The sequence below is a fragment of the Psammomys obesus genome, unplaced genomic scaffold, assembly GCF_907164565.1.
Source record: "Psammomys obesus unplaced genomic scaffold, mPsaObe1.curated_primary_1811, whole genome shotgun sequence".
NCBI lineage: Eukaryota > Metazoa > Chordata > Mammalia > Rodentia > Muridae > Psammomys > Psammomys obesus.
In genome coordinates this window covers 13,386,880-13,409,199 of record NW_026596101.1, presented here as the reverse complement: position 1 = coordinate 13,409,199, position 22,320 = coordinate 13,386,880, and the positions used below count along the sequence as shown (strand labels likewise).

General features: G+C 41.6%; 1 protein-coding gene across 2 annotated transcripts in view; it reads right to left on the bottom strand.

Annotated features, from left to right (window-relative positions):
• Positions 1 to 22,320, bottom strand: part of Shq1 (SHQ1, H/ACA ribonucleoprotein assembly factor) — a 98,085-nt gene that overhangs the window by 23,932 nt on the left and 51,833 nt on the right. For both annotated transcript variants that reach the window (XM_055628660.1, XM_055628659.1), the window contains exon 10: positions 13,565 to 13,685. In XM_055628660.1, coding sequence (XP_055484635.1) covers positions 13,565 to 13,685 — 121 coding nt within the window. The remainder of the gene's footprint in view (positions 1 to 13,564; positions 13,686 to 22,320) is intronic.

Below are 22,320 nucleotides of genomic sequence, written 5' to 3'. Positions count from 1 at the left end.
ACAGGGGACATTCTCTCACCTGGTAACATTGGCACAAAATTCACAACTGAACATGTCAGATGGTGTGACCTCCTTCTCTACTATTTAATTTTGTTTAAATCATAAAACTGGTGCATCAAAACAATGAGAGAAACTTCGTGCACTGCCAAAGGACCAGCGGCTTCAGCATTTCCTTTGTAGCTAGGAAAACCCAGACAAGCCCTGAGGAACTATCTCATTGCTGTATCTAGTGTACTTCCTTTGGGGGATAAGAGCATTCTCTTTTCATTCTTTTGTTCATTTTGGGCTTATGTACACAGCACCACACTTTCTACCTTTACTTCTGTGCTACTCTGCAGTGTTGTACCACCCATTTAAGTTCTTAAAATGCTTATTTAAGAAAATATAAAGGCACAGCAAGGGAGGATATATATAAAACATACCAAAATCTATGCATGAAATAGTAAATTGTCCCACGAGTATACAAACTAGAGACACTTTTTATTGTTACCAACATGCATCTTTGTAGGATCCTGGTCTATGAATGTTCTCTACTATGGCTCAGTGAGCTCAGAATGTCCAGTTTTATGTATGCTGCTTTCTCCGTATATTTTCCAGTCATGACTTTCATGACAGTATAATTTCATTGCTTCCTAAACACCAACTTCCCTCTACGTGTCCTGGACAGTGCGTGTTGTGATGCAGAAACCATGACTTTCATACTCTATCCAGCATGAAGTGTGACTGCAGTAGCAGGTGCTCAGTACCTTTTGGGTTCAATTATAACCCAATTCATTTCAACAAATGAGGCCTAAGAACAGAAACATTCACAGGTTAAATATTTCAGACAAAGTGGGTGAGTTTGATTTAGGAAACTGTTGCTCACAGGACAAAAACAATAGTAACACATAATGCCTTTCAGTTACGTGCAAATCACTGTCTTCTGTTGAGGCACATCGTTTGGAGAGGATAAAGAAGTGGAGAACATTCTAGAATTGAAGCAGGGAGCACCCCTTTCCTCTGCAAATGTCTTCTATTCTGTCTTTGACAAGGTAAGAACACATGGCTCCAGGCCCTGAGGTGACAAATTACTGCGTTTGATTCCTTTGGGAAGCTGCTTGGCCAGCCTCAATGTAACACGCAGAGCTGCTACTGCTGGAAAGAGCAGGAAACATGACCCACACAACCCTAGCCATTTTCACTTTCACACACCCAGGCAGTGCTTCAAATTACTGCCGGGGGGGGGGGGGGGGGAGGGTGCAATTACCTAAACAAATAACAGCTATTATCTATCTATCTATCTATCTATCTATCTATCTATCTATCTATCTACCCACCCACCCATCCCTAAATTTCTCCACAGGCTAAAGTAAACCATTTCCTGCTTGTCCTAGGCTGATAGTTAGATCCTGATTCACTGTTAACTTGTTTGTAAATCGTTAAGAAAAAGAAAAAGGGGGAGAAAGTAAGCAAAAACCATTCACGTACACATGTCAAGGAAAAAAGTAGATGAAGAGATTTAACTTCAATGAATTCTCACAAGATTACACATGACGAAGATGTCGATTTTGCTAACGTCTCCTCTGCAGAAACTACAGCAAGTTTAGCCTGCTGGTTCCATAGTATCAGCCCATACTCACACATAGACAAACAATCAGACATATAGACCTATACATATTCATGCATACATTCAATGGATGGTATAAAAAGAACTCTTTACATACAGACAGACAATTGACATTCATTCATGTAACATATCAACAGAAAAACAGACAGATGTACATATTTTCATGTAAACACATATCTGTATACACATTTACAACTCATGGATGAAGCAAATTCTAGCCAGCTTTCATACAATGAGCTTCCACCACCAGGCTTCTGCCAAATTTTGTGTGTGTGTGTTGCCACAGTTTACTGGATAGCCTTTATACCTCTGGGAGAAAGCTCCCAGAAAAGGAATTACCTCATAGTCAAAAACGCAATTAATCACAAAACAGATGAATTCTAAAATACAACAAGTTACATGTTTTAAAACTAAACATTTCTTATCTATGTATCTACTGCATAAATTCACAGTGAATTCAGAGTGACAAAGCTTGACAGGGTCTAAAGGTTAACAGGGTCTAAAAGTTACAAGAATATATGTCTTTTCAATCAGGACTGACTTGGCTACACATTTTTCAGCTATCTTTGGGGTAATAATCTTATCTGTCTTTCATTCTAAGAAACAAAGTAAATTTAAAATGACAGTACATAATGCCATAAGGTGACAAGATATAAGGATTTACAACAGAACAGTTTGTACATAATGACATTAAGGTTTGTACTTAATTAGACATTGCTTGGTAGTCCCATTATAGTTTGGGTTCATGGAAAGTTTAAACCAACTTGCTTATATTTATGGTTTATACCAGGGTTAACAATGAAGGCTTATCTTGAAGACACAAATCTGTCTCAAGCCTGTCTCCTAGTGAGGCATCGGGAGGCCCACAAAGGTATTTATACAGCCATAAACTTTCTAACATTGTTTTAGAAGTTCTAAAAGAATTTAACTTTTAAAATTGTTTGAATCAAATCAGGAATTCATAATTGGGAATTAATTCATCTGAACAGCAGTACATCTTCATTAAGATCCCATAGGAAGTTTGTTTATTCAGAGTGTGTAAATACCCAGAAATATACCAGAGTATAGAAAGACACAGTAGTGTACAAAGAATGAGTGTCAGACACTAGAAGTAATTCTGGGGTATATCATGGTACATACGTTGCAAAATACTGGATCCCTTTCCAGAAGGGCCAGCTGCCTAATGAGAGCTCCTTTAACAGAATGGCTCCTGACATGACTGTCCTGGATTTGCTTTGGAGACCAGGCTGGCCTCGAACTCACAGAGATCCCGTGCCTCTGCCTCCCAAGTACTGGGAATACAGGCAAGTGCCACCATACCCAGCTGTTTTTTAATACAGCATCTCTCAATGAACCTGGAGTTTGCCTGTCTTAGTTACTTTTCTTTTGCTGTGATAAAATACTTTCTTTTTTCAAAATTTTATTTTTTTTATTATTAATTACACTTTATTCACTTTGTATCCCCTATAAGCTCCTCCCTCCTCCCCTCCCAGTCCCACCCTCCCTCCTCCTTCTTCATGCATGCCCTCCCCAAGTCTACTGATAGGAGAGGTCCTCCTCTCCTTCCTTCTGATCTTAGTCTATCAGATCTCATCAGGAATGGCTGCACTGTCATCTTCTGTGGCCTGATAAGGCTGCTCCCCCCTCAGGGGGAGGTGATCAAAGAGCAGGCCAATCAGATTATGTCAGAGGCAGTCCCTCTTCCCATTACTATGGAACCCACTTGGACACTAAACTGCCCTGGGCTACATCTGTGCAGGGGTTCTAGGTCATCTCCATGCATGGTACTTGGTTGGAGTATGAGTCTTTGGGAAGATCCCTGTGTTCAAATTTTCTGGTTCTGTTGCTCTCCTTGTGGAGTTCCTGTCCTCTCCAGATCTTACTATTTCCTAACTCATGTTTACATAAGATTCCATGCACTCTGCCCAACAGTTGGCCATAAGTCTCAGCATCTACTTTGATAGTCTGCAGGGCAGAGCCTTTCAGAGACCCTCTGTGGCGATAAAATACTTTCTATAAGCAACTTATAGAAAGAAGGGTTTTAGGAGGGCTTACACTTCCAGAGATGTAGAAGCCCCTTACCATCATGACCAGGAGCATGGCATCAGGCAGGTAGGCATAGAGCTGGAGCAGCCACTAAGAGTTCACATCCGCACTTATAAACAGAAATCAAAGAGCACCCTGGGAAGGGAGGAGGAGGCTTTTGAAACCATAAAGCCTTCCTCCACCCCCACCAGAGATATACCTCCAACAAGGCCACATCTCCTAATCCTTCCCTAATAGCTACCAACTGGGGACCAAGTATTCAAATACCAGAGACTTATAGGGACCATTTTATTCAAACTGCTACTTTGCTATTTGGGCGGACTGGCTGGCCAGGGAGTCTCAGGGTTACAGACATACAGCACCATGCATGGCTTTTTTTACACGGGTTCTGGTGCCAAACTCAGTATTCTTGAAATAAAAATTATCTCTGCAAAAAGTCTTAAAATGAAAACAGTAAAAGAACAATCAATGAGAGAATAATCTAAAATAAACATCACATAAACTTAAAATCTGGACACAGACTTAAAAATCTAGAAGCCGGCCTCAAAACGGTCCTTTCCCAATACCCATGGCCAGCGACATGCTTGGGAGCTCTTGTTCTCATTTTCTCAGCTTCTATTTATTCAAGAAGTAGTAAGAGCAGGAAATGGGACAAGTCAAACGACCACAATCAATCTCATCACCTTCACAACATGCTGTGAATGTAATTAATCCTCTATTTATTTAGGGGACTTCACACCCCTTACAATAAGGCAGCAACTCCCTGCTGGCTTCAGTTAAGATAATTATGTTATAACAAGGATTGGGTTTCAATCATAATAGGCAGAAGAAAAGGAAATTGTACTTGAGGTTGTCAGTTTTTTACAAAGCTTTTTTGTGACTTCATTCAGAGACTGCTCTTGACAAAGCTCTCCTTAAACAGCACTTTCTGAGCATGATAACTGCACACATGCCACATTAATCAATGTAAGCTTCTTTCCCTGAGTAAGCTATCAAGACAGTCAGGCACAGGGGAAACTCTCCACAAGGTACAGTATGTGGTATACAAAACTCATTTGATCCATCACCACTCTCACTCACCTGACCTAGAGTTTTCAGAAAATATAAAACAACAAGAGGTGAAATGAAGCACCATGTGTTCCCCCTGCAAATCACAGCTTCAGGAGTCTGAGGAGGGCAGAGCCACCCACAAGTGAGGAGCACAAGAAGAATCAGGGGCAAATGGAGCCCAGCTGAAGCTACAAGATGGGCTGGGAGCACACACTCCTTAGATTCAGGCCAGGCACCTGCATGCCCGCGCTGCTGAGAGCTGTTGTCGTTCTCCAAGGTTCCTATCCACACCTTCTCCGCTAACCTCCAGCATCTGAAGAAAACTGGAGGGCACACAGTCTTACCTAAGTCACTGTCACAGTGCTTTATTTTATCACTGCATCTACACACTGATGCCCACACTCTATGTGTACACGCAGGTGATATGAGAGTTACACTTTGAAGTCTCTGAAAATCCTCAACCACTCCTCTACAAAGCTCGGACCTGTGGTGATTCAGGCCACAGGTAAGTGGTATCGCCACAGTATTTCAATACCTTTCAAAGGCATAAGTCCCTGGATAATCAAATGCCCAAGGAATTGACTTGGGCTCTACTTCAGACTAAACAACAACAACAAAAAAGGTAGACATTAAATTGAAACTGAAAACAAACAACAACAAAAAAACACTTCAATCAATAATAATGTGTCAATGCTGTCTCGTTAACTGACACCACACCACTTAATTCGTGATTAAAGAGAAGTAACGGAGGTATCTGAGAATCTGTCCTATCTTTGCAAGTCTTCCATAAGTCTAATCTATATTAAAATAGAGCATCCACCTGGGAGCCGAGACAGCCCAGGTGGTAAAGCGCCTGCTGCACAAACATGCAGACCTGAGTTCAGATGGCCAACACCCACTTGAAAGGTCAGGCCCAGCAGGCCCGCATTTGGGACCTGGTGGTAATATATGGAGACAGTCAGGTCCCCAGCTTGCTCAACTGATGAGCAGCTAATTCCAGCCAGGTTTTCCAACTTACGATGATTTTGAGACAAGTCACCGCCATGTCACCGCCATCTCCCCCGACCCTCACCCCACATCATCTGCCTACATCGCCAAGGACTTCTGGCTAAATTAAGGCCTGCAGAGGGACAGGCAGGTCCTCTGGGTGGTTAACTTGATGTGGGAAGTTACTTCCCTGATAAACGGTGAAATGTTGAGTGTTACACTGTCTTCTAATAACAAACGTGTAGAAAGTTAAAAAAAAAAAACAAAACTGTGTATTAATTCAAGCATGTTAAACCTTGAACTGAAATCATTTCTGGTAAGATGCTTATTCTGGAATGCCAGGTTGCACTCTAGTTTTACTGTTTATTTTTAATTAAATCCACAAACTCATCCTGGATGGAAGTGGGATTTATCTCCACAAGAAAAGATTACTACACTGCCAATATCCACTCCCTTGTGTCCATCCAGCGCGAGTCACAGAGAAGGGATCTACTCAATAGGCCTTTCCTTTATCACCAGTAGTTCAGCAGTGAGCACTGGGAACTGCTGCTCTTCCTTAGATCTCTCTTACAAGCAAAGTGCCAATAAATCATAAGATTATAGATGCTCCTATGATCCAGGACTACTGCAACCCTTTGCAAAGAGACCAGTGCCCCTGGAACTGTGTACTCAGAAAAATTATGCACCAGAATGTTAAGGGTTCAGGAGAGGGCTTCAGTTCTCTCATACAATACTTCTCAGCTGCAGCCCTCCACCCCGTTCAGAACAGAGCACGCCTCCCAGGAGAAAGTTTTTTGTTGTTCTTTTTTCATTTGTACTTTTATCCTATTTCAAATAATCCTGTTTGTGCATGTATGTGTGCATTCGTGTTTACCTGCAGGTTTTTTTTTTTTTTTTTTTTTTTTTTTTTTTTTTTTTGCATGTGGGTATATATGCATACGAAGTCCTGAGGTCAGGTCTGGTATATTTGCCAACTTATTTCATTTTATTTATTCTGACATGAGGTCTCTCTGTGTAACCCTGGCTGTCTGGAACCTGCTATGTAGCCTAAGCTAGCCTCAAACTCAAAGAAACCTGCTTGCTTCTGCCTCCAAAGTACAGGCCTTAATTTAGCCAGAAGCCCTAGGCACTGTAGGCTCACCATAAACATCAGTGGCACGGAGACCCCGTCTCTCCCCACGTACTGCTCTGTCCTCATGAAGCGGTACATGTCTTTGGTACACTCTGGGCCATGGTAGTATATAAATCATTCCATGAGTACCTTTTCTTTATTTTATTAATAATTTATTTATTTGTATTTTACATACATTGGTGTTTTGCATGTATGTCTGTGGGAGGTTATCAGATTCCCTGGACCAGGCATTACAGACAGTTGTGAGCTGCTATTTGGGTATCGGGAGTTGAACTCAGGTCCCCTGAAAAGGCAGTCAGCATGCTTAACCACTGAGCCATCTCTCCAGCCCCTTTATTTTTTTAATTTTTAAAAATATATTTATTTTTAAATTAATTACAGTTTACTCACTTTGTATCCCAGCTGTAGCCCCTTCCCTCATCCCTTCCCAATCCCACCCTCCCTCCCTCATCTCCACCCATGCCCCTCCCCCAGTCCACTGATAGGAGAGGTCTTCCTTCCCTTCCTTCTGATCCTAGTCTATCAGGTCTCATCAGGACTGGCTGCATTGTCTTCTTCTGTGGCCTGGTAAGACTGCTCCCCCTCAGAAATTGGTGATCAAAGAGCCAGCCACTGAGTTCATGTCAGAGACAGCCCCTGTTCCCCTTACTAGGGTACCCATTTGGACACTGAGCTGCCATGGGCTACATGTGCAGGGGTTCTAGGTTCTCTCCATAAATGGTCCTTGGTTGGAGTATCAGTCTCAGAAAAGACCCCCTGGGCCCAGATTTTTTTGTTCTGTTGCTCTCCTTGTGTAGCTCCTGGACCCCATAATCAACCTGCCATGATCAAGGTTTCTAGACAGAAAAGAGCCACTGGGGCCAATCCCATTCTTCATCTCCTGGAATTACAAACCAATGGCTCTCCACTATTTCTGCTAAAGGAGAGGGCATGTGAAGTCAGGGTTGTGGAGTTTCTGGTTACTCTGCTTCTGGAACAGCCAGTGTAAATATGAAAAGCAGCAGCCTCAGGGGGCATGCCTACAGCATGCCACTGCCTGACTTCTGCACAGCTTGAGTCCCCCAGGCCCTACTACTTTTCAGCACATGGGATCAAGAGGGCAATCCACCATCTACTAAGAAACTGGTTTTCACTGCCAAAGTCCAAGTGAGTTTTTCCTCTACAATCTGACTCAAGCCAAGAGAACTAGCAACTTCAGGACACACCAGAGGGCTGAGAGTTTCTCATATGATCCCATAACTAAAACCAAGGCTGGTGGCTCAAAGACTCTCATACTGCACTAAAGGTGCAGTACAGGATAAACTGACCCAAAGCGTCAGTCCATTCTTGCTCTTCCACTAGCCACAGCTACAAACAGGCTACGTGCGCACCACAAGGCTCTCATGTTTTCCTTGTCTCCCTGCATGGTTATTTTTTTCAGCCAGCAACGACTGTTATTACATTCACATGAGTACCAGAGTCCCAGGCAAGCAGACAACAGTTTTACATTGCTGTTTAATTCATAACTCTTTTCCTTCCAAGTTCTTCTCTAGACATCTTGCCCAGCTGTGGTCCAAATGTTCTTGGCATGTTTTTCTGCATGTTCCTTAGAGGCTGAGGCAGCATCTCCAAGGCTGCCCTCTTTCTCTCTCCCAACCTAATCTCTCCAATATTATTCAGTCTTGTCCAAGACACCTTCAGTGGTTAGGTTCACTGGCCAAGTCACTACCTGGCTCTCAGCTTCACTCCTCCCCCTCTCGCTGAGCCTGTCCAAGTAGTTACTGCACTTGCCTCAGCACCTCTTGACTGAGCATGGGCCTGCCTCCCTTCTCACTGCAACCATTCAAGCTCCAGTCAGCGTTAGTTAGCCTTGATCAAGCTAGCCTTTCAGCTTTGAACAACCCCCTCCCTCAGTACGTTCCTACAATGTGATCTGATGGCGTCACTCATACTGGTACCACTTAGCTTCAGGCTCCTTGGCTGTGCCCCACTTCCAGGATGAAGTGGTCACAGCTTCCATGGGGCCTCCAGCCTCATCTCTCTCCTACCTATGCCCACACTGTGATCTATCCGTAAGTTTGGGAGACCTTAGGTATAGCGGGTACTTTTTCCTGTGTCTGATACTTTGCTTTCTTCCTCACCCCGATCTGTTTTTCTGACACAGGGTCTCACCACATAGCACCACATAGGCTGGCCTCATGCTCTCCACCCTTCTGCCTTGGCCCCCCAAGTGCTAGTATCATAGGCCAATCCACTATTTCTAACTGTGTGTGTGTGTGTGTGTGTGTGTGTGTGTGTGTGTGTGTGTGTTGCTATAAATTGAACACACAGGACACGGGAGCTCTACCACTGCATTACATCCCCAGTCCTTTGATTAACTGTCATCAATCCTTAACTAAATTTCTTTGTGTCTTAATCCATTTTCTGTTGCTTAATATAGCATACCCCAGACTGAGTAAGTTGAGGTTTATTTTGGCTCCCAGTTCAAGAAGTCTAAAAGCACAGCACTACAACTGCTTATCTTTTAGAGAGAACCACACATTGGCCTGTGAATGATGGAACACCAGAAGAAAATGGGCCTGGGTAGAGGAGTGGGAAGGCACCATAACTTCTCAGTACTGCCACACAACATGTTTTATTTGTTCACCAGCACATTTTCAACAGCTCTCTTAGCATCTGTCCTATCAATCCTAAAAATGTTGAAGGCTACACTATTCTTAAAGATATTCTGTACCAATGCTGCACCTCCAGGAGTCAACCTCACACCCTCTTGCTGCAGACATGCCAGGATTAAGAGTGGCAAAACAAAAGAAGCCTCAGCCTCCACAGCAGCAGGGACACACCTCACCCTGCTAAGCACATAGGCCAGGAAGCAGCAGAGCAGGTATCTTTGGGGGAAAAGTATGCTAAAATGAAGTGGGAATTTAAATGTACCAAGAGTATTATCAGCTCAAGGTAAATTGGTCCAGCATCTTAAGCACACATTTTAAAATCTTTTTCTGCACAACTATCTACCTTGAAAATAAAATGTTACACTAGGTGAACTAGAGAGTTAGCTGACAGGTAGAAGGCTTGCTTCACACATGATGGACAAAGGTTTGATTCCCTAGAACCCCCCCCCAAAAAAAAACAACAAAATCCCACCATATGAGAGAGAGAACACAACTCAATCAGTTACATGCTCAGATATTTATACTGAAGACAGTTATACTGAAGATAGTCAGGACTTTATTTAGATTTTAAAATACCAAAAATTTTATATGCTGAAGAACAACAACAATACCTTATCTGTTACCTTGTCATTTTAGAATGAACTATGAACTAAAGCCGAATAGTTTTAAGCCAGGTGTGTGGAGTATGCCTTCAATCTCTGTTCTAGGGAAGCTGAAGAAAAGGATCCTAGGGTTATATGAGATCCAGTTTCAAACCAGCAAAACCCAAACAAAGCAAACCCCATTCAGTTTACTGTCAATTCTCTACCTTGGGCACACATACCTCCTTTTACAGTGAGAAGTTTCATATACTTAATAGAACTACATTGTAAAAAAGAAAAGACTTACTGAATACTATTGTGTAAAACAGGTTACAAATGGGTATGTACAATGTATTTCCACTGGTTTAAGAATGAATAGAGAGGGCTGGAGAGATGGCTCAGAGGTCAAGAGCACTTCCAGAGTTCCTGAGTTCACTTCCTAGCAACCACATGGTGGCTCACAACCATCTATAATGAAATCTGTTGCCCTCTTCTGGTGTACAGGTGTACTTGCAAAACACAACATTGTATACATAATAAATAAATAAATCTTAAAAAAAAAAAGAATGAATAGAGAGACTTAGGAAGCAGAGGCAGGTGGATCTCTAAGTTACAGCCCAGGCTGGTTTAGACTGAGGTATAGGACAGCCAGGGGAAAGCTTAAGATGTGTGTAGTGATCTCTCAACCCAGTGTATGCGAGCATTTACCAACAAAACAAATGGTTCATTAAATCCCTTTCATCCAGGAAAAGTTCCCAAAGGGAGCGGCACTTTTTCTTTGAGTTCCCTTCTATAGCCCATGAGGGAAGACAACTAGTTGTGGCACGTGACCTATCTGGGGAAGTATCTCAACCCACAGGGCAGGAAACTGTGACAGAGCTGTCGATAATCATCATCACTGCAAGAAAAACCTCAGCAATCCTCACACCGACACTCAGGGAATGCTTGTTGAAGTAGGCACCATACTGGAAATTCCAGTGCCATGTACACTGAAGGAAACAAGGGATGCTTTTTTTGTTTTCCCCAGATAAATTAATTTGCAGACTTGTAACTCATAAGAATCCAAGGCTCCATGTTCTACAGGAAGCTGGATAGCACAGAAAAGCAAAGCACTCTCATGAGGCAAATCTTACATTGTTGCCACAGCTTCATTGATTCAATATAAGAATGACAACATTTCAATAAATTTTTGCCAAAGTAAATGTCTGACTAGAAAAATGGAATGCTGTTTTTTAGCAGGGCAGAATTTCATACTTGTCTAGTACTTCCAATAAAATGTTATACAGCTTCTATTATTACAATAAAAATATCAAGCATAGACTAAAGAAAATATAAACTATTGTGAAGCATTAAACTGTGGTAGTTTAACTATATAAAATAAGACAGCAAAAGATGAAGACAATAGTTAAGAGGCTGCCATATAGTTAATGTAGAAGTGAAAAGGTTCATAGGTAAAACACCAGAAAGCTCATCTAAGCTGTACTTACAAAACCAAGAATAAAATTAGAAAGTTTAATGGAAAATCAGATGCATAAAGAAGTGTGTTATTTCATAGGAGGAGAAAAAAAAGTAGCTAGGCTGTCAATAAGTTTATCATAGAAAGATAACATAGGCTATTTAGAGAAAGAAAAGTTATGCTCAAATTGGTGAAGTTGAAGAAGCAAAATAGTTTTCAAAACAGTTGAATCTTTTCAAGTCCACTCTTCTTTCCTACTCTGATAGTTTCAATTTAATTTGACTACGAAAACAAAAGTAACAACAGGAAATGGCAGCAGGGTGTCTGATAAGCTCAATTAACAGAAGGATCCAATAAAGGGATGACCTGCCATTATGATCTTAGGGTTACGGATTCAGTTTTCCTCCTGGCAAAATGTAGATTTCCAACACAGATGCAGATTCCACATGCTGCAAAGTCAGGTGTTATCTAGCAATCCCTAACACCCTGCAGACAACAGGTAGTCCGGAGGCCTTCACACTGCACTCCAATGTAATTGCTTCCTTGTGAACAAAAATGAGAAATAAACTCCGTGTCATGGCTCATTCAGAGAGGTATTAAAAGGCAATCACAGCAGTAACAGAAGCCTCGTGCTTCTTTCCCTTCTAGATCAGCACTGACACGACACTGTGCCACATCATCCTAAAGCACCAAGGAGTCGTTCCAATCAAGAGCTCTGTAAGTCCCAACAAACGACCCCTTGCTACTGAAGTGGATCACTAGCTGTGCCTGCTGAGAAGCAGATCTACTCAAGTCTTTCCTGACATATAAATGCACTGCCTTTTTAAGTTAACAGTCAACCAACTACACTTCCTTGACTGAGGCAACGGGAAACGCTTTTACAAATCAAGGAAATTTCACTCAGAAAGTGCTGAAGCCTACTTGTGAGTGTTCAGACTTCTCTACCTATGCTGCAAGACTGTAAAGTTTGCATTTTCTTCTACTTTGAAACATGAACTTAGTAAGTCAGGGGTCAGTCAATAAAGGCATAGCTCTTATTTGCATTAGATTTAAATCTTGTGACTTTTACACATACAAATATCAGTGCGCATGCATGCACACACAGCCCCACCATAGGTACAAGCCTAGCTCTTGAGGTTTCCTATCAGACAATTAGGAGGTTAGCAATTCTGGTTTAGATCCAGAAGGCTCCACAGCCTCATCTGTGAGCCCTTGTCATGATTAAGAGACTACTTGGGAACTGTGGAGCCTTTGCAAATGAGCTTTTAGACACACACCACTAAGAGCAGTCCTTTGAGGAGTACAGCCTGGCCCCACTTTCTCATGTGATAAGACACGAAAAGGGCACACTGCAGGTTCACACCACACTGGCTCCAGCCACCATGCCTTCCCTGCCACTTACCTTCTAAACCAGTGGCTCTGAACCTTCCTAATGCTGTGACCATTTAGTACAAGTGATCCCAACAGTAAAATTTTAATTGCTACTTCGTAACAGTAATTTTGCTACTGTTATAAACCGTAATGTAAATATCTGTGTTTTCTGATGGTCTTTGGCAAGCCCTATGAAAGCAAAGAGGTTATGACTCACAGGTTGAGAACCGCTGCTCTCAACTGTGACAGAATGAATCACTTCTCCCTTTAGTTGTTTCTGTCAGATATTCTGCTATAGCAACATACACACAAAATCATATTTTATATATATATATCAATTTCTTCTAATCAAAATTTGTCACCCACACCTATCTCCCCAAGCAATTCATCAAGCTGCCTGTCTTAATGAAATTTGCCTTCCCCTCTCTCCCTCTCCCCATGTGTATGTGTTCCCCATTCCCTCCCCTTCTTGCCCCCCACCCCAGAGAGTCTTTCTATGAGGATCAGATGAGTACCAAATAATAATGGCCCCTGCTTAGAATCTCACCATCTCTAAAGGGTTTAGTAGCTAAGGGTTTCTCTTACAGTAAGACTTACTCTCCAGGCATTTCATTTTCTTCCTACCAGGTGAGTGGTATTCACAAACGCAAGCATGTAGAAATTACTTTGGGACATAAAACTTACTTGGCCTTCTGAATCCATACACAGTAGTCTGAGATGTAGAGATCATTCAAAATGTATGCTGGGTCATTTTCCCGAAAGATTTTGTGAACATCCAGGAGACACTTTAAGACTGCACTCTTACCTAAAGAAAAATTTGAAAACATTCAGTTTGATTTCTTAGCTAAGAAATTAAGATCTTGAGAGGTAATGCATTTAAAACAGCTCAGAGTTTTAATGGTTTCTTAAGAACATTTTTAATTAATAAACCATCTCTCTAGACCCTTACTTTTTATTTTTGAAACAGTCTTCCTAAGTTACCCAGGCTGTCCTTCCACTTACGATCCACTGCTCCCTGCTGAGCCGCTGGGACCTGCACAATGATCACTCAGCTTCTTTCCTTGCAACCCCCTACTCCTCCACCCCAGCCAAATCTCCATTCTTTTCCCTTGGTAATGCCTCTAATTCCTGCCCTCTCTCCATGGCTGACAGGAGTCCACATCCTCTCACACACCCGTAATTTCATGTACAGAGTCAAGAATTCTTTCCCATCTCTGGTTCTAGACTCTCCAATTGATGGTGTGTTGTCTGCCTTCCTCCCTGTACAAGACTCTTTATAGAGTTCTCTCCAGGCCTTTACTCCACAGGTTCCTTTTCTCTTTTTCACTTGATACAGCCTGTTGTCAAAGTCTAACAAGTCTCACATCTTTTTACTAAACTCTGCAAAGTAAATAGGAAAAACAACAACAACAAAAGGCCAGGTGATCCTCCTATAACTTCCCTTGCTCAATTCACAGGAGAACCCCAGGCTCCAGGATGTAAGATACTGGGCAAGAGAGTAGAGGAACTAGGACCTAAGTTCCAACCTCAATGATGCCACAGACCAACCATTGTGCCACTCTTAGGTCATTTAGTCATATCACATTTTATTAATCAAGAGCTAAGTCCCTGAAAACACAGGTCAGGCCTTTTCAAAAAGTGTTCACTATGCAGCTTCCTCATATGCAGACAGAAAGAACAGGAATGAAAGCTCCATTGCAAGCCTACTAAGTGAGAGAAATGTATAACACTTGGCAAGCTGAGAACTACAAGGTGTAAGTTCATCTAATTAAGTCAAGGGCAGGACTTCGAGTGTATGCAAGTGGCCAGGTTAATTGTCAGGTGATTGGGATGAACAACTCCACTACCTGCCTACTGTAAATTAACAATAGGTAATATGGAAGGCAGAGTTTCAAGAAAAGTGTCACCCCAAAAGATCAAAGGTGAACTGAATCTGGAAGAACTGTTGGAACAGTTCCAACTGCCAAAAGGACAAAGTGTCATACTAGGCACAACTGACTCCTTCTCAATTTCTCTTATTGGAGAAGAGGATGCAGCAGGAAGGCGTTAAGATTTTTGATACTGATTGTGCTAGCTTTTTTTTTAATTGCTGTGATAAAGACCATGAGGGGCAGGGAGTGGGGAGGGTTTCTTTGGCTTACACTTCTACAATATAGACCATCATCAAAGTAAGCCAGGGCAGGGGCTCTAGGCAGGAACCTGGAGGCAGGAACTGAAGCAGAGGCATTTAAGGAACTCTGCTGATTTACTGGCTTGCCAGTCTGCTTTCTTATATTTCTTATATAACCCAGGACTAACTGCCCAGTGATGGCAGCACCCACAGTGGGCTGTGACTTCCCATTCATCATCAATCAAGAATATATTCCCACAGACTTACCTATAGGCCAATCTAAAAGAGACAATTCCTCAACTGCCCTTCCCTTTTCCCAGATTACTCTAGCATGTGTCAAATTGATTTTTTTAAAAAAGCCCTAATCAGCACCCTGGCTGACTAACAGACTGAGTGACTACAAAGAGCTTCAAATAGTAATCACAGGTCTTTGTCAGAAAAAGTATTCACTTGTAACTTAACTCTACTTTTCTACAGTGTGACAGCCCCAGAACATGCCCTCTCAAGGTCTTGTACCTTCCTAGTTTAACCAAATAAACAGAAAATGCAGGACTTAGGGTGGGAGGGAGAGTACTGGCCCATTCACTGAATCAGTAGAGCGAGCCCATTGTGTGCCTAGGACTGGTCTACATGGAGCACAGTTATTCATTCTTTACACCTGTTTTTCAAACTGTCCCCCAGAACATGTAATCTGTTTAGCAAAAGCCTAGACACATTCTATTACAGAGCCCTTAAATGCTGACAGAAGAATGTTAAAAATTTTGATTCATATGTATTTGAGCAATTAAGAAGTGATATTCAAAAAAAAAAAAAAAAAAAGAAGTGATATTCAGATGAGATTTTTAAATAAGCATGCCTTTCACATGTAAGGCAGAAAAGGGTATTATAAGCTCTCTTCAAAAGCTGTGTTTCCACAAGCCTTACCAAAACTATTTTCACGGAACTCTATGTCATAGCATGGTAGAAGATAACCAGATAATATAAAAGCACAGTAAAATCACCCTCCCTCCAACCCTCTATTGTCTTCTGATGCCATGTTTGGTCTCTCACGCTAGCAGCCAGCTTCCCCATGGTGAGCAGAGCATCAAAGCTAGGGCATTTACATGCAGGTGGATAGTTTTTGTTGTTGTTGTTGTTGTTTCAATTTCTCTTTTGTACCAAATGTCCTTCTGTCCTGTCCTAGGCTACTTATTTAGCAGCTACCCACAAACGAAAAGACTAGACCTCTTCTAGCCTGTCACATGACCAGAGACCAGAAGCTTACAGGGACTCCAGTCCCTGCCTCCTGTGGGGCTTTGCCCAGTTGTGGTCTTGTCATACATCCTATGAACATAAAAAAGCTGTTCAGGCCTAAAGCTAAGACAATTATTTTGCCTCAAAGGCACTGCAGGAAAGTGACCATTTTTCAAGCAGTTCAGTGCCCGCTCTGGAGTATAAAAAACAAAGGTACTTTGCACAGTAACCACGGTAACTATTTGCGCTGCAGGAAGGAGCTAGCAGCTGTCCCCAGGACGCCAAATTGCCCCAACTTCAGAAATTCTCTAGGTCTGACTAGCTAGATAAGCTACCCCTATCCACGAAATAATGTTCTCCCTGAATCTAGGATCTCCTACTCACCCATGAAGGCCCTCGAAACTAGTGTCCTGGGATTGTAAACGGCAAGAGCCATGAATGTTTTCCTTCACAGGAATGATTGTCTAATGACAGCAAGCAGAAACAGAATGACAACTTAAAAAAAAATAATTAGCATGTGGCCAGTAAACATGATTTAACATATTCTCTGGCTTTCTTTCCTATTTGCAGGCCAGGTTGGATAATAATCTCTCACTGACAGACCAATTTGTTGCTGAAGGCACTTAAGAAATTGTCCCCAACTCTAGAAAGATCAGAGTGGGAGAAGCTTTTGCTGGCTAAATGCCAGAATAGGAAAAATGATGTAAGCTGCTACCTATACCCAAGAAAATCTCAATGTCTTTACAGCAGTAGCTCTCTGAATACCTAGCTCTCATCTCTGCACATGCAGGGAGAGGTCAACCTCAGTTACTGTTCTCTGGAAGCCATCTTCCTTAGTCTTTGAAACAGTATCTCTCTCTGGACTAGAATGCAATGAGTAGCTAAGGCTGGCCAGGAGTGGAGGGCCAGGAGAGAACTGCTCTGACACTTTCTGTTATTCTCTTGAGACAGGCTCTGTCACTGAACCTGGCAGCTAAACCCCTGCTTTTTACATGTGTGCTGAACATTTAAACACAGGACCTCATATTTGGCTCAGCAAGGGCCTTTCCAACTAAGCCACCTTTTTAATGTTTTAAGTTACATAAGACAAGAAGCCAAAAAAAAAAAAAAAAGGAAAAAAGACTTAAAAGTCTTGATGGAAAGGGTGCTTTGTTGTTATTTATAAATTATCAGAATAAAAGTCAACAGTACTTATTATCTTTAATCATAAGTTAGCAGATACCAAGGTAAATTTCTTAGTGTTTTTGATAAGGCAATATTATCAAACGGGATATCTTAGCAACTTTTTAGCATTAATTTTCATAGCTCATTTGAGACTAAAAACAGAGATGACAGAAACACTGTGTCAAGTCAATCATAACTAAGAGAACCAAAATAGGGTGATTTGCTTTATTATCAAGCCTGTTTAAGATGCAGAATAAAGTCAAATCCCTAACAAAATGCTTTTTAGTCTGGGTAAGTCTTTCACATCCTTAAATTCCACTTAAGGTATTCGTTAAAAAACAAAACAAAACAAAAGGTATCCCAGCAGAGGCTCTTTTACACAGAGAAACCTTGCCTCAAAAATGCCAAAACAGGGGCTAGAGAGATGGCTCAGTGGTTTAAGAGCACTGTCTGCTCTTCCAAAGGTCATGAGTTCAATTCCCAGCAACCACATAGTGGCTCACAACCATCTATAATGTGAACTGACTCCCTCTTCTGGCAGGTGTAAATGCAGATAGAACACTCATATATATAAAATAAATAAATCTAAAAAAATACCGAAACAAACAATAAACAAAACAAAAACCTCAAAACTATCCTTTACTAATACAGTTATACACTGTGTCTATACATTCACAAACAGAATTAACAAGAGGCAAGAGTACACTTTATAAATGTTACTGCCTGATAATCAGCATCTAATTTACCATCCACATATCAATTCAGGCATTCCTTTTTCTGGGAACAGAGTCTTATCTCTCCCCCAGGCCCCTTTCGGGTACCCTCATAATGCCTGGGAAACTCTCTATTATGCAAATTAGAGCCAGCACCCATATCACATCACTAACCCTGAAAGTTACACACTTCCTTTTTTGTTTCACAAGTAGGAAATGAATGATTTAGGGGCTAGAGATATGGCACAGTGGTTAAGAGCACTGGCTGCTCTTCCAGAGGTCCTAAGTTCAATTCCCAGCAGCCATATAGTGGCTCACAACTATCTATAATGGGATCTGATGCCCTCTTCCACCATGTAGGCATACATGCAAATAGAGTGCCATATACATAAATAAATATAATTTAAAAATAAATTATTTGACCTGGGCTCAGCTAGGATTTGAAAATAAGTACATCTGACTCTTAGCCACTAAATATAACATCTGAATTCATCACCTTGAGTGGTCAACTTCTAGACAGCAGAGGATGAGTTTTCATCTTTCATTCTCTGGACAGGGGCAATGGCTAGAAAATTCTATGTTCCTGTTCAATAAAGGCTACACTGTGGAGTAGACAGAAGCTAACATTCACGTCCTTGCAGACTACTTGGTTAACATGTTCTAGTGGTAACACCTCTGCTCCTGTGGACTTAATGCAAGCCTACAGGCATGGTCCTCACAGCTGTAATTCTACCACACGAGCCTTACCGCCAGTGTAAGTTGAGCCTGTGTAACAGTGAGCCAATCTAGGATACAGAAAGAAATCTTGTCTCAAAACAACAAAAACAAACAAACAAACAAACAGCAAACATCTGGTCATAACAATCATGGAACATCCCCTCTAGGAGGGAAGGAGAAGGCCTGTAGGACTCAGAAAGCTCCTGAGTTACAACATTTACAAGTCTTCTAAAGGTTGTAAAAGGCAATAAGCAATTGCTAGGGAGAGAGACTTAAGGACCAGTCGAGCAGCCTGCAAGCTGTTTGGGAAGCTGTAGGATGCAGCTTTGTGAGTCATTACAAGCTTCTTGGAGGTGGAGCTGCCTTTTGAGGGATGGTATTCCTGTGAGTAAACCCTTACCTGTACTCCTGTAAATAACTCCCATAAACTCACTGGTTTACTAAGCTAGAAATGGAGGAAACTATTCCTCTGTTCTGTCGTCAGTGCCCTATCTAGGGTGAATAGAAGTTGTTCATGTCTTCCTAGGAAGAATCATAAAATTGCAACTGACAGGCAAACAGGACCAACAGAACTGAAGATGAGTGTGGGAGAAGGGGCTGCTGACTCCCTGAAACAGGTACGGAGATATGCAACTGAGGCTGATCTGTGTGGAGGCAGGGTGCTTCTCTATCAGCAATCCTGACAGAACCACTTTTCCCCATTGCTACGGGATGATGTGCCTCCTTGCTTTCTGGTGCCTACACACTACAGAAGACAGATGACAGGACGTGCAACCAGGGTCAAGCCATCAAAAAGAAGCATGCCTGGGGATAAGATCCAGGTGGTCTTCTTCTACTTGAAATCAGCAGCATGCTTCCTTTATGAATGGGATCTATCCTGTGAAATGGTAATGTCCCAAAACAGATGATAAAAGAACTTGGGAGGAATTCCAACAAGAAAAAGGCATGGAGATGCTACCCACTGAATGAGCCTCTGATTTGGCAGAAAAGTAGAAAAAGGAAAAGGTGAGATGGAGGTGCTGGCTTGCCATTTCTCACAGCTGGAAAGATGTAATGGAAAGAGCATACTTTAGATCTGTGCTGAAAAGCCCTCTCTTGGTTCCAAAAACTTAGAACTCTTGGGAAGAGTCAGTAAGGTAGGATAGATCAAGGTAGAAATGCTAGAAAATACTTTTCAAGGCCCACCTTTAATACAAAGGAAGGGAAAATCCATGATTCAGCATGCAGATGAGGACCTAAACAATGGTTCTCAGTGCAGGAGCCTGCATTTGAACTGATTAAATTGGGGAAAACTTTTAATTGAAGAATGAAGACCTGACTGATAGCCTGGCTTTGTGAAGCTGTGAACAAAGAGGGCAAGTGGGACCAGTCTGAGTACCATGGAGACAGAGAAACTAAGAGTGGTGGTTTGAATGAAAATGGCTCCCATAGGCCATTTGACTATTTGGTCCTCAGTTGACAGAACTTTTGCAGTGGGTGATAATATGTAGAGCCTTATAACTGGTGACTCTGCCAAGAATAAGTGACTGTTACTATCACATAGTGACCCAGATCTCACATATTAAAAAAAAAAAAAAAAAAGAAGAAGAAAATAAGTAGACCATCTATGCTACCTCCTCCAGAGAACATAAAGCAAGAAGAAGAAGAAAAAAAGTAAAAGCTGAAGGAAAATGTGGAAGATGCATAGCTAATTCCTCTAAAGTTTTCATCGCAACTTGGAAGGAAGATGGAGGCCCACAAGACCTTTCCTTAGGGTTATAAATAACTGATAAAGAGAAGGGACTCTAGGACCAGCCAAGCTGCTGGAAAGTTATGCAGGGGGCTCCAATAGCTTATGCTGGGTTGATTCTTGATGAGTGCACTGTCTTTATTCACCCATGCTCCAGTAAGTAGCCCCTCCCCAGGGATCCTCTAAGCACCTCCAGTAAGTTCATTGTGACACAACTAAAACTGTTTCTTTGGTCTGTTGTCTCCCTGGGAAAAGTCATCCAACAACATACAACTTGTTTTCAGCTTCTTCTCTTATTACATCTACTCTCTGGAACTCAGCTGTTCTTTCCTCTCTGCACTATTACAAAACTAAGGCTGCCTTTAGCCTTTTCAGTCTTGCAACTCTTAATCAGAGTCTGTCAATGTGTTTCAACCTCTAGGTAAACAGTCAGACGCCATCAAAATTACTTGTTGGTTGTATAGCTGATTCTCATTCACTCAGTTAAGAGTGAGACATTCAAATCCCAGGTAGAACTCTTTTTTTTTAATCCCACTTACATAGAAAGTAAAATATAGATAAGTTAAGAAGCTGAAGACACACAGCTTCTTGAAATAACTGCTATCTAAACCCACACGTAAAACGATATACTAAAAACTCAAATATATTTTAACATAATTTTGATTCAACAATTTCTAAGAATATGCCACACATTTCCAGGTCCAGCTAAAATTTAGCTGTTTGAATTATATTATTAGGCTTCACCTTTCCATCAGATACTGCTTAATAGCTAAAGTTCTGATACCTCTTTAGGAACTGTTTTAGTTTCAAATTGGGAAAGCAACTATATGAAGCCAGAGAGAAGAAATAGAGTGCACAGGAGAAAAAAGCTACTTCAAGTAGCCCTAAAACGAAAACAACTGAGCTCCAATACCTATGCATCTTTTGACGTAAAATATTGTGCCAAGGTGGTTTCCTTAAACGTCAACAGTTGGTATTATTACTTTCTGCTTCTTTTAGAGTCCTGCAGAGCAGCAAGTTTACATACAACACAGTGACAGCAGGCAACAAATGAGCCATGTGTCTGCCCAGTTCACCTAGGCCTCATCACTGTTCTCATACACCCTGCCTTATTTGTTTATTGCTTGTGCAACTGGGCATTCCAGTTTGCTTTTGTTAGCATGTGGGCTCTTACACTACTGTGAATCAAATATGTCAGTTCCATCTTGTTCTACAGGGAGGGAGAGCATGTTGCTGTTGGGGATGGGAGGCAGCCCGAGACCTCAGCTCACAGGAGAGGACTGTGTCCAACCCTTCATGATAAACTTGAGGCAAGGGTGGTAAATCTATTTTGTGAAGAGCTAGAAACTTGATATATTAGCTTTGTAGGCTGTATAATCTCCGCTGCAACTATTCGACCATGCTGTTAAATTATAAAAGCAGCCATAGAAAATACATAAGTGACTAGGCATGACAGTATTCTGATAAAACTTTATTTACAGGCACTAAAATATGAAGTGAATATAATTTCCATGTCACACTATTTTGTCTTTCTTTTGCAACAGTCTTCACATGGGCAGGAACTTGCAGTCTTCTGCACGGTCTCCTGTGTGCCAAGATTAAGGGTATGTGCCACCATGCTTGAATCAAAGTACTACTTTTTTTTTTTTCCACATTTTAGCATTTAAAAGTGTAAAAAGAGAGCCAGCCATAGTGTCATATGACTAAAATCCGGGTACTACAGTCCAAGACCGGTCACATCCACATGAAGAGCTTAAGATCAGCCTGGGTTACA